We start from the raw sequence: 13,969 nt of genomic DNA on the forward strand, positions 1-13,969 counted from the left end.
CTATGATTTCACTACGAACTTTGCCACTTGGATTTGGGACTGTACTGGAAAACTCATGATTTCACCTGTTACTACGAGTACATTGTCGAAAAAGTCGAATTCACTTTTCACCTGCTCACGTGAAATGTCAACTCATTGTTTTTATCTCTCAACACTTTTGGTATAAATTTCACACAATCCTTCCCATTCTTCAAATTTTCAGGAATAATTTTGTGAGCCATAGTCTTGCACACATAACATAGCTATGGGGGGAAGGGTTGATTCAATGTGAATGTTGAGTTTAGTTCCAAATTACCTTCCTCTTAGTGCAGCACCTGAAATCTGACGCTGTCACAGACTTGTTTCTTGAAATCTGGAGTCATGTTCATCTGAAGAGATCCAAAATAAGTGATGAAGAAGCTCAAAACGAACTCTTTGCATCGTTTTGATACTGGAGATACATAGACTACAAAATATAGTGTAGTGTAATCTAGTTGAAGAGGTGTTTTCATTTTCACATTAGATGCACAATTATTGAGTGCACTATGATGTTTTAGATACAATCCCAAAAATTAGAGGAGTAACCGGGTTTTCTACTCACATATTTAGGTCTTGGACATATTTCAGGTCTTTGAAGACTAATTTTGTACTAAAATAATGTTTTAGTCCAGGACGTTTTTTACTTTATCCAAATTTTTGCCCAGAGCACTCGTTAATGGATGTCCAAATCCTTGAATGTCTTCAAAAGCCTCCTGTCTGTTCTTGAAGACACTCAACCACGGGAAAAAACAGAATTTTTGACAGAGAGTTGACTTTGTAAGCCTACTGAACCGAAGTAAGCATTTCAGAAGTGGTTTTGCTCAGGTGATTGTATAGTTATGCTCCAGAAAATGCTCAATTATGTATGTCTCCTATCATGCAAGAATCTCAAAAACAGCTTTTTAATCACATGTCATTGTGCCTTAAAGTTTTTGAACTTGAATACCAAGTATTTCACATAAAATATTACATAAGTGCTATAAAAAAGCTCAAAGTGAGGTTTCAATTAAAATTATTTTTTATCACAGAACCCTGTACTGCCAATAAAAATGTATAAATGCTAATTTAAAATCATTACTTGTGATACCTTACTTTTTTGGCATTACATCTTTAATACAATTTATGAGTCAGTATGTTGATTAATTTCATATTAAAGATAGATGACATAGTTATCATCCAATTTTAACATTTTGTGGACCATCACAGCAACTGAAGAGTTATGGAAAGTTGGTTTTCTGGCCCTAAATGTTGGTGAGCAGAGTTTAATTTTCATAAGTTTAACTTTTCACAAGTTATAACGCTACTCTGATAGTATTTATTAACCCTTCAAGTGCTGAGTTTTGAACAGTGATGTTCAGAGCTGATGTCCACGCACAGAGCTGTTCCATAGTCAGTGTAAATGTAGCGTGTTTCTACCCACCATGATCAACTTTAGTGATATCTTCATTTATTAAACCGCCGTCAGAATCTCGTGATTTCTCATGTCGGGTTGTGATTGATAAATTGAGTCCACATCCCAACCGACATCATTATCAGGATAATACACTACTAAATGCTTGACTCACAACAACACATCTGGACAAATCTAAAATTGATCAACTGTCCTTATCATTATTATAAATAATTCCTGATATACCAACTGACCCACAGTCAAAATAAAAAATTAAATGAACCTGCCGTAGCAACTTAAAAAACACAGTTAAAAATACTAGACACAAATGAAGCTTTGTTTCTCACGTCCAGGTAAAACTTCACCTTTCGCTTACGTTATAGTTTCTTAGTTGACCATCGCAGTGTAGTAGCAAATTAAACAACACTACTTAGGATTTGTAGTAGTTCAAATAAACACTACTAGACGCCAATATGTATTATATTGTAGTGAAGCAGTCAAGGGGTTAACACCCTTATATAACATATTTTCATGTTGAAGTATCCTGAAGCTGTTATACTTAAAATTACTCTTAAATCAACTCCATTGTCAAGGACTCTAAAACTCAACATTTTATTTTAAATTTTTATTTAAACATTAAAAGTTTTTTCACAGCTGATAAAATACACACAAAAAATAAAATTACACTAATTAAAAACAATATGCACAATATCACATCTAAGGCAGCATGTCTCATTTTAGGCTAGCTGAGTAAGTCTTTACGGAAATGTTAGATGTCCAAAAAATTCGAATAACACTTAAACTAAGGGAACTTTGATAAGGCTTAACCCTTTGAACCCCAGGCGACGAAATATCGTCGCCGAGAAGATATGCGAAGATCCCCGCGGCGACGATGTATCGTCGCCAATGAAGTTGCGAGAATCCCCGGGCGACGTAATATCGTCGCCATGGTATATGCGTTTAATACATATTTATTTGAAATCGTAAAATACTTATTTTATGAGTATTAATACATATTTATATGTATTTTATTAAAATACTAATTTTTTTTTATTTATTTATTTACTAATTTATTTATTTAGGTAATATCAGTGATTTTTGTGTTGTACGCCTAGAGGTTTTTACAAGTCACATACTTTTATATAAAAATTCAAAAAAAGTTTATTTTTAGAGATATCAATATAATTTTTTTTGTACATACACAAAACTAAATTTAGAAAAATAAAATGTGGGTGCCCATAGTAAAAATATTTCTTATTTTTTAATTTAAAAAATCTTAAAATCAATTTTTTTTGCCTAAAAATCTATATACATATATTTTTAAAATTATTTTAATGCTGTTAAACATTTTTTTATACTTCAGACTAATCTTTTTCTGTGTATACAATTTCATTCTGGACATTTTTTGGTGTGTAATACAAGACAATAGCATAAAAAATAGCAAAAGTATTAATTTTTTACAAACAGTATGCAAAACAGCTGTTTTTGCTCCGGGGATTCTCGGTAGTTCTTAGGTCAAATGATTTTGGTACGTTTTTTTCCACCATCAATATTTTGGTCTGGGGTTCAAAGGGTTAAATAGTGCTACAAAAATATTCTACCAATATATACTGTGATGACAATACCATTTCTATCACACCTCAAATACACTGCTTTAGTTCGATCCGTGATAAGATTAGGTATTTTTATAGTATTTCTACTATTTGAATAGAAATAAAGAAACGTCACAACATTTGGTTTAGTCTTTTTCTTTATAAAGTTTTGTTGATAATTTTCCTAATTAAAAAAAAATTGTAAAGATTGAACTAAATTAATAGTCACTTATAAATTAATCAGTTATCCATAATGCTTGTCTCATGGAGCATAACAATCATTTGGTAAGAAATATACTAGAGTATTAATGGAGATTTTTTTATGAATACCGGACTTCATTTTAGGTGTCAAGGTGTTATAAATTTAAATTGATTTTCAGAAGAAAACAAGGACATGAGAGTCCAAACTGAACGTTCTTTTAGGATACAACTTTAGTATATAGTACCATTTTACTATTTAATTAATTTATATAACCACCACTAACTAATTTTTTTAATTGTAATTTAAAAATACAATTTATTCTTGACAGTTAACTTGACATTTTTCACAATAATGTCAGAAATGTATATTGTCCAGTTACTGAAAATTTGTATGATTGCTGAGTATTTATACAGTCAAATGAAATGTTTACTGGGTTATCAAACTAAACTGTTGCTCATGTAATCAGTTACAGCACACATCAAGTCAGTAGACATTTTTGTTTCATGTCATAATCGTATCCAATCTGCCAAGACTATCAATGACTTAACAGACAGGTACTTGTAGCAAGATTGGCAGGCTCTCACAGTGCTGTCTGTAGTCCATTCAGCTGATTGGATGACAGATAATTTAGGCGTGTGAGGTAATCAATTGAGGGTAGTATTATTAAATGGCAGACATCCACATGCCAATTCATGTGTTCAGGAGAATCCGGTTCTGATACTACTAGAGTTTTAATTTTATCTATTATTATAGTTTATCAGGAATAAAAAAAAAATACAGGAAAAGGAAAATAAAAAGAATTTCAACCCAATATAGAATTGAAAGCCGAGAGCCGGTTTGCACTGTGTATAAGCATACAGCTTGGTTTTTCTTAGATAGGAATATTTGTGAAGAAAGAAACTAATTGGAAGTCACGATAATTTTGATAGAGATCAAAATGAGAGAATTTTGATAGGATTAAGGAAATGATAAATTTTTTTGGATTATAATTTTTTTAGCTTGATAGACTTAAATTCGACTGTCAGACATATAAGTAATAGTTGTATCATCAGCAGATAATTAAATAAACATGATGAAAGTCCCTCCTTTAAGCATCTGTATATAGTTTACCTGACACTGATTTATATACATGTATGAAGGTTGTTATATGTGCTAAAAGAATATGATCTGAGAAAAATAAATTTTTATATTCGTAACATTTTGATTTCCTTTCATTTCGACCTTCATCAAAAGTAGCACGGCTTGAAAGTGATTTTTCATATTTTTTTCGATACTTATTTCATACACTTTTACAGTTTAATCACACCTAAAATCAACGTCGAAACTTAATTCTAAGCAGTTATTATACGTCCCCAAGACGAATTTGAACGAAGTGGTCGCTAATTTAAACTGTTCGCCGTGTTACGGTTCAGGTTACTTTGCGACGTCACGTGACCGCGCCCTATAAAAATACAGTGATTACACTACACTATCCGAAAGGCCGAGCCCAAAAGTATCGTTTGATACTTTATGATTTAAACGAAAGGACAATTATATGTAAAACAACGGTCACTTTAATCAATTAAATCAATCAATTTAATGTTTGTAGACAAGAGTAATGATAACTCTCCCTTTTTCTCCTGCTCCATGCTTTATTTTTCAATATGTTTTAAAATTTCGGGGGGGGGGGGGGGGGTCCGGACACCCTGGACCCCCTCCCTTCGCTACGCCACTGCTGTCAATAACTGAACATCCTGTTTCAAAAAGAGATTTTCTGAAGTAGGTGGCTTATTTTTTTCCCAATTGGAAGGTTAGGCCTCTTTTTCCACACTTAGAAACCTTAGATTGGAACATATATAATTCATTTCATATTTTGTGCTTAATTGAAATTTTATAAAGTAGAACTTTAACCTTCCAATTTACAGTATGCATCCTTCGTTGGAATCTGGTTTTTACCCCCCTTAATTAACAATAATGTAGCATTTGCTACATAGGCAATTTAACATTTATTTACTTAATATTGATGGGAGAAATTATTTGCGAAAATATTTTAGAATTTTATTAGTGATGTCAAAATGTAGGTAAATTAAATTATATAATTTCTCAAGAAAGGATCTGTGGATGTAGGATGATACAGTAAGACATAAGGTTTTTCCAATTTAATGTGAAATAAATTAACTGCTAATTAATACACAATTTTTAAGGTTATTTGAGAAAGTATTCTCCTGTGTATCTACCCTGATAAATATAATTAATTAGATTTTAGACGGAATAATTAAGTGAAGTAAACTAATCAAAAATTATGTAAAGGGTTTTGTGAAACTTGAGGATCTCTACAAACAACTAAACACACTATTTGACAACAACCTTGACATATTCAGTGGCTATCTTTCTTTTGTTATTGTACACATTGTGAGGCTCCTAGACGTGACTGTAAAACACAAGTCAACACTCCTTCCTGCGGCCTTAAGTTGTACAAACTTTTCATTTACAACCCCTCTACAATATTTCATATATCTGTAAAGTTCAAATTTTAGAGCCTCTTCTCAGATCTAAACAGTGGTCGATATCATTAAGGATCTTCTTTAAGACTTTCTATATGCCTTGTATGTGGAATACAATACAAAACGTGTTCCAGCATAATCAAAACATCAGAACACATACATCACTCAATATATCCCTTTAAATACAAAGTTACTCAATAACCTAAGTTATAACATGTACACAGTTCATCTAAAATAGAATAAAATAAGTTTTTCGTATTCCTAGTTAAACATGTTTGCGAGTAGTCAGTTTGGTTAGGTGGTGTGGTAATAAAATAGTTCCATAGATTTGTTGTGTATTAAAATATACATATACACTTAACTAAGATATCAAAGAAGTTTTATTTACAGAACATCAAAGATTTAAAGTATGGACAATAGAATTTTTGCACATAATTAGACTAATAAAGTATTCAACAAAAATTATTTTGATAATAAAACAAATTTATTAACTTTTATTGAAACTAAATACTGAAAACATGCATATGTATAAAACGTTTAACATAGAACACATTGTCAAGTAAATATAGTAAAAACTCTATTCAATGCTATTAACCCTTTGAGTGCCACAGCGTCGCTAATTTTGACGGTACGAAAAGTGCATAAAGTGCCAGCGTCGCAAATTTTGACGTTTCGTATTTCGATAATATTTTATATAGTACAAGATTATTTTGGCCAAATAAACAGACGGCTGTATTCAATAGGTTCCAAAATATCAATAAATACGAGTTTTATGTTGTTTCTCTACTATTTTATCTGTGAAACTTATGTTGTTTGGGTACTTATCAAGAAGCCACTATTTTTGGACTAGTTTTCCTTATCGGGGACAAAATAAATTACAGTATTAAAAACAACTGACTTTATTTAACTTATTTTGGAATTTACAAGTTATAAAAATAGTGGGCTGTGATAAGTACCTGTACGATGATTCTGTCTTCCAGTCACGCGACGTAGCGGACGAGTACCGTGTTGCGTAACGGCCTTTCTTGTTGTTTATGTGCCGATAACCAAGCATTTGAGTAAATACAAAATAAAATAGTAACTTATACAGTATTTTACTGTATTTCTTTACAAAAGTAATGTATGATTTGAGTTGTGTTCAAGCGAAAAACGTGAATTTTCAGTGTAAATATTATTAGGGTTGTTATTTAGTAAATGTAAACTTTTATGTAAATATATTAGCAAGTATTTGTTTCTAAATTTACTAATCATATTTATTTGTGTTGTATAAATGTTTTATTAGATTTATTGGGAAAACTACACCATTACTAAGTAATTTCTAAACTCTGACAAATGAAGTACAGTTTATAAAATGTTGGTACCGGGCAGCATTTTGTTAATACATATAATGCCATGTTTTTAAAATTCTAGAATAAGATATTACACATGGGTTTTATTTAGAATCATATGGCCTTTATCATGGTATAAAGAAAAAAAATCTTTAAAATACCGTATACACACAAATTAGGTCAAAACTTAACTTTTTATACAAAAGTAAAAAACTTTTTTTATAAATACTGAAATTTTTATATTTTTATAAATCAAATTTTATTTGTAACGATATGTATCATATTCTGCATTTAATAAGAAAAAAAACAACAACAAAATGATGGAAATCTGTTTAGTAGTTGTTTTACAACAGCTTTTCTCCCAAAAGCTTACAAATATGCGAAAAACAGCGTGGCACTTTATGCATACGCCTTCGGAAAATACCCGTGGCACTCAAAGGGTTAATTATAGAATATTCATTTTTAATAAAACATTACTGCAAAATATAACACTAATTTATGATTATTAAAATACAGCTTAAGTTGACAATTACTTGCATTAAGTGAATACATTTAACGGTTTTATATACATTAATGCCATTGGAAAAGGTCTATAAGTAATATCTAACTAATTAATTGAAAATATCAAAACCATGTAGAAGGCTGCAAATATTGTAAATAAACAAAATAACTTTTCACCACTAAACATTATTTTATAGCAATTCTTGTCTCTGAGCTCCGAAACCTCACCGATCCTGTGCCCAGTGGCATATATATATTTATAACTTATATAAAGTTATTTTGGAGATGGTTGATACACTGGGTTGTTTAGGAGGTATAAAATAGGAGCTCAGGAATGTTCTCTTATGACATTGTGCTGAAGTATAAGGGTTGGGGGGAGAGCTCAGGGGCTCAAGCCTTTCCCCCAACATTTTCAACAACAAACTTTAAAATTTCATCCAGTGGTTTGTTTTAGCTAGAAAACATTCATGAGGTCTTCAAGCTCAACAATTTTTTGAAGTAAGATTCCTAGGCTCTTGTTTTTGGAGGGTATTTTATACCTTCTAAACCGCCCAGTGTGTCAGACCCCTCCAAAATAATTATTTATATATGTTACTGTTTAAAAAAAATCCTGTAATTTCTACAGTTTTTAATATTTTGCAGGAAACTTGGATGGTATCTTGAAAGCTTCAAACAAATGTACTCCTTCTAATACTCTATTACAGCCCTGTTTAGTTGTAATTAGTTTATATAGATAAGTTACAAACCGTGTTTGTAAATTATTACTGAACTGAAAAATAAAACTATTACATTAGTTAAATATGTTGAACATTAATGAAAAATACACATACAATCTAGTATAGATACTGATAATTAATTTTTGTTCTTTTTTTAAATGAAACAGGTTTGCTAAGTTTTTGAAATAGACCTATACATATTTATCAAATTAAAGGAAAAACCTAAATTAAAATGACTTATTTACAGAGGAATGCATTAGTATTAAGTTCAACTATAGTAAAGTTTGTTTCTAGTGTTTTTATCATTTAAGTATTAGTTATACACTTTAGTAAAATACTGTACTGCTTTATACATTTAAAATGTGAGTACTGAGTTTTTATTTTTAAACCAAGTAAAAAACATCAAAAAGAAAATAATTGTATAGTAATTTTTAGTTTCCTTTTTTGTCAGAACTTATCTAGTTTGGGATGGTGAAGCAGGAGGCGAATTTGATTGTGATGAATTGCTTGTAGGTGAGGGAGTGATCTTTGGCGATGGATTCTCTGCTTTCACTTGTGGTGGTGGTGAACCTGTTGGGTTTGATGGTGGATTCTGTGGATTTGATGGTGGATTCTGTGGGTTTGATGGTGGATTCTGTGGGTTTGATGGTGGATTCTGTGGGTTTGATGGTGGATTCTGTGGGTTTGATGCTGGATTCTGGGGGTTTGATGATGGACTCGGTGGGTTTTGTGATCCACCTTGTGGGTTTGATGATGGTGGATTCTGTACATCTGGGGATGGAGATTTGGATGGGCTAGAAGGTGATGGACTTTGTGGGCTTGGTGGAACTTCAGTTTCGGATAATGACTTTGGATTTCTTGAAGAGAAATCTGAATAGCAGGTTGCATTTGATTGCAATACTGGTAATTGGTATGTTTCATCAGCAGGTGAGTTCTGAACCTTTTTGGCATACTGAAACATAGAGGAAGACATAGATTACTGTTACTTCTGGACGGTTCTATTTAGCACAGGTTTGCATGTCTTGTTGTCAAAAGACAGCACTTACATACACATAAACATATAATTATATGAATATTATGTACATTTACCATTTATGAGTATTAAACAGTACTAAAACATACTATTTCTTAACTCTGCACTCTGAACGTCCCTGCACAAAGTGGACCAAACGTACAAGGACGTGCATTGAACATCCCCCATTCCCTGACGGTGGCCACTTAGCGTGTTGTGCTAAAAGTCTGGTGCCTATTTTGTCTTAACTGACGTTATCAAAATTAGCTTACAATTACAACACTTCATTGTGTAGTGTAATTGTAAGTATAATTCAGTTTCATATTGAGTTTCTGTATATTTTCTGGAGCTGGTTCAGTTATGGAGCGTGATTATGTTTATCTGAGGATGACCGTGTAATATTTTACAACATTGATTGTTTTAAATGTAATCAGTACAGTGCTAATATTTCAGAGCATGCACATGTTCCGGAGATTGATCTCCAGAGTTAGGATAATGGGAACATATCTTCGATCAACAATAACTTAGTGGCTTGCAAAATAATTTATACTCTCTGCTGCCATCTGGACTACATAAAATGAATCTGCAAATGGGTTAAACAATGTTAAAATTACATTTCAATAATATTAGTGTAATCAAGTATAGGAATTATAGTTTAAATTTTCATTAGTTAGGGACTATCCTAGTGATGTTAACAGAATTTTTAACTTCAGTTTAATAATTAAATTTTTCAAATGTATGGCCACTGAATTATTTGTAATAACTGATTACTTTCAATTGGAACCCGAAAGTGGAATTTAAGTAATATTTTAGAAACCAGCAGTGTCTATTTTAAAGTTTAATTGTGGACCTTAAAGTATTACAATTTTGTTATTTTCTTGTGTGATTACTAATTTGAATTCAAAGAGTGACAACAATATAAAATGTTAATATAGAGTACAAAATTATTTCAATTGATTAATTATTTGACATGTGGCTACACGAACACCAACATGTGGAAATTACTTTAAGATTTTTCCAGATTACAGTAATTATTGTTGAATAAAAATTGATTGGATTGTATGAGAAAGCTCGCGAAACAGAACAGTTTAAATGATCTACTTCTTGTTGCGCACTGAATGTGGGGATACTAAAATACAAAAATATTATACATGGTGGTATAATAATAATAATTTAATAATTATTTCTTAGATCAGATTGATGACACCATTATGTAAAAATGTTGATCTTTTAGTAACACAAAAAAAGAAAGTTTTTATTTTTATTAACCTGCTAAGACAACAATTAACACGAATACTTTGGTTAGGTAGTTATTATGTTTGGAAGAGCAGTATACATTTACCTTTTTTTTAAATCACTGTTGTGACACTATTCAAAGAAAAAAAGGTTTTTTTTTGTTTTAGCTGCTATTTACCTATAATGAAAACATCTAGTTTACTTTTACTCCTCTTTAGTCTGTTCTCAACATTAATTTATTTTATTCAAATATTGCAAATAAAGTAATTTAAAGTATGTTTATAACTGAAAGATCCAACTTGACTAAATGAAAAGGGAATTCCATTAATTAAACTGTGAAGATTTTATCAAAATTTAAACTTATCTTCTTGTTAATTTCATTAAATAGAGCACTCTGTTAAATAGAGTAGTCAGCAGCACTTACATTTCCCCCCTGAAAATTTAATTTTAAGATTCAAGCATGAATCAAAATTTCATTGATAAAAATAAAATGAATAGATGAGTATTACACAGTTTTAGACCCTTACAGCATTCCTGTAGTTTACATGTTATGATGATAAGATTGAAATGAATTATGGATAAGCCTCAATGAATGTCTTATCTTCAACAAGATGTGTAGATGTGTTTTGGTATATATGTTACACTCAAACACCGAATTCGGACAATGTCCGAAATTTTTACTCACTCCGCGATGTGGACAACGTGAATTACCCACGTCGCGGATTGAGCATTTTTTTCGGACATTGGCCGAAGCGAAATACCCAGAACGCGTTGTGGGTAAGCGAAAGTACTCAAGAGACGAAATAAACACGTTCATCGGAGATTGAGCAAAACCATAATACCCATAACCCGACGTGGGTAATCTAATTTGCCCATGTCGGGTTGTGGGTATTTGTAATTTGCGCAAACGCCGAAATCCGTTTCCCACAGTCCAGACGTGCAGGTCGAGACATGCGCCCCCCCCCCCCCACTATCGTCACTGTTAGCAACAAATAGGCCTACTGTCTATTTTCATTGACATTAGTGCACTGTCGTTATACACAAGCAGTTTTTCTTTGTTCTGTGCGTAAGTGGCGTGTGTTGACTTATTTTAAAGTGCTGTTGTGTTTTGTGATTTTGTTTGAAATGAAGGAATCATTTCACAGTAAATTGGAAGATCTGATGTCCAAGAAGAATGGTCTCACAAGTCGAAATTTTATTATCGAGGAGCCACGCTATGAAGAAATTATCAGCGAAGTAAAGGAGGCAAAACAGAAGAGGAAAAATGGTCAGTCCTTGATGTCTAAAGATTATCGCCGAATCAATCGGTTTGATGTCATAAACATTGGCGATAAAGAAATGTTGATTGAAAAAACAACTGAAGAAATGACAGATATAAAATATTTCTGTCGCATTGATCAAATGTATGACACAATTCATTCAGCTCACTTACGAGTTGGTCATAAAAAAGAAAAAGCTATGGAAGCCGAGCTAAAAAAGAAATTTTGTAACATTACCAGGGAGGTAATTAAAATATATTTGGATCTTTGCGAACCTTGCGCACTTAAGAAAAAGTCAAAAAGTAAAGGGCTGGTTGTTAAACCCATCATTATGACAGCATTAAATTCACGCTGCCAGGTAAGATATCATAGCATTTCTCTAAATAAGACAGTTTCTCCTTTGCTGACAAATACCTAAGCGTATTACGCACTGGCAGTTGTTATAATGAGGTATATGGTATAGTTGACATAACATTTATGTTGAGTCGATTTATGTATTTTTATTGTATTTTAGGTGGATCTAATTGATATGCAATCAGAGCCTGACGGCGAATACAAGTTTATCCTTAATTATCAAGATCATCTCACCAAGTTTGTTGTTCTACGTCCCTTGAAAACTAAAACTGCTGATGAAGTATCCGACATCCTTTTGGATATATTTTGCTTATTTGGGGCTCCATACATACTTCACAGTGATAATGGACGGGAATTTTGTAACCGGGTAAGTGGTAAAAACAAATTACTGTAGTGAAAAGATTCCACCCTAGAATTTAGTATTTTTGTAATGGTAATGGTACGGTTTTCAGGTTATCGAGAACCTAGCCAGTAAATGGAGTGCCATAAAACTAGTACATGGAAAACCAAGACACTCGCAGAGTCAAGGGTCTGTCGAACGGGCCAATCAAGACGTTCGAGATAGTCTTGTGGCTTGGATGACTGATAACAACACCTCAGGATGGGCAAATGGTCTCAGGATCATTCAGAATACTAAGAACAACAGTTACCACAGTGGGATCAAGAGAACCCCTTATGAGGCAATGTTTGGTTCACCACAGAAAAATGGATTATTAGATTCCCCTTTGACAGCCGACGTCGTAAAAAAAATAACTACTGAGGAAGAACTAGAAGGAGAGTTCTCTAAGCTTGAAAAAAGTTTTAATGAAGAAGACAACGAAGAAATAAATGCTGTGGATGAAGATGCTTCGGAGATTTTGACAAGGACTGTAGAAAACAATGAACACGTAGAAAAAGAAACTATGTCCAGCGATAACTTAACACTCTGTAATATAGATTGTGACAAAGCAATAGATTGTGACAAAGCAATAGATTGTGACAAAGCAAACAGCTGTTTTGAATGTGGTCAGCACATACATTATGAAGTTTTAAATAACGAAGACCTAGGCTTACCTTTGTGCACTCTTTGCTCAAGAAAATCTGCCATAGACACAATACGAGAAAACTGTGTAACTGCATTGAAAAGTCAGGCAGCCAAAATGTTAAAGCGTACTGAAAGAAAATTAACTCCAGTCTCAGTCGGCGATAACGTTTTGGTAAACATTCCTGATGTCGACCGGGGCCGACTAGCTCCAAGAAATGTAATGGCTGTTGTAATAAATAAGAACGATGATTCCTATACCCTTGGTACAAAGCATGGAGTTCTTGACAAACAGTTTTCCAGAAACCAGTTCCAGGTAGCTCCTAATAAATTTATTAATAACATCGATGTACCTGATGAACAGCTCAATGTCCGTAAAGAAGCAATGAAGTCATCCGGGTCCAAACAAGGTTTCATCAGATGTGGATGCAAGAAGAAGTGTTCGGGCAGATCTTGCAAATGTGTAAAATCAAATTTAAAATGCAATTCTAAATGTCACGGTAGCACTTCTTGTGCTAACAAGTAAAGTGAATACTTTCTGAAAAGAACTTTAATAAACATTGAAAGTGGTACATGTGTGAAAAATAACTTTTTTTTCTATTTTCAATAATAAGATACTTGTATTTTACTGTTTAGTTTTTGTTTTGATTGAAATAAATGGAATTTCAAGGAAAATTTGATTTTATTTTACTTGTTATAATGGAATTAGTGTAGGGTATGGTATGGTTGTGTTTGGAGGCTTTTCGGCGTTTGCGCAAATTACAAATACCCACAACCCGACGTGGGCAAATTAGATTACCCACGTCGGGTTATGGGTATTATGGTTTTGCTCAATCTCCGATGAACGTGTTTATTTC

General features: G+C 32.5%; 1 protein-coding gene across 3 annotated transcripts in view; it reads right to left on the reverse strand.

Annotated features, from left to right (window-relative positions):
* Positions 1-7,458: 7,458 nt before the first annotated feature.
* Positions 7,459-13,969, reverse strand: part of LOC124362191 (dipeptidase 1-like) — a 71,276-nt gene continuing 64,765 nt past the window's right edge. For all 3 annotated transcript variants that reach the window (XM_046816477.1, XM_046816478.1, XM_046816479.1), the window contains one exon: positions 7,459-9,182. In XM_046816477.1, coding sequence (XP_046672433.1) covers positions 8,685-9,182 — 498 coding nt within the window. In that variant the 3' untranslated portion in view covers positions 7,459-8,684. The remainder of the gene's footprint in view (positions 9,183-13,969) is intronic.

The sequence above is a fragment of the Homalodisca vitripennis genome, chromosome 5 (genome assembly GCF_021130785.1).
Source record: "Homalodisca vitripennis isolate AUS2020 chromosome 5, UT_GWSS_2.1, whole genome shotgun sequence".
NCBI lineage: Eukaryota > Metazoa > Arthropoda > Insecta > Hemiptera > Cicadellidae > Homalodisca > Homalodisca vitripennis.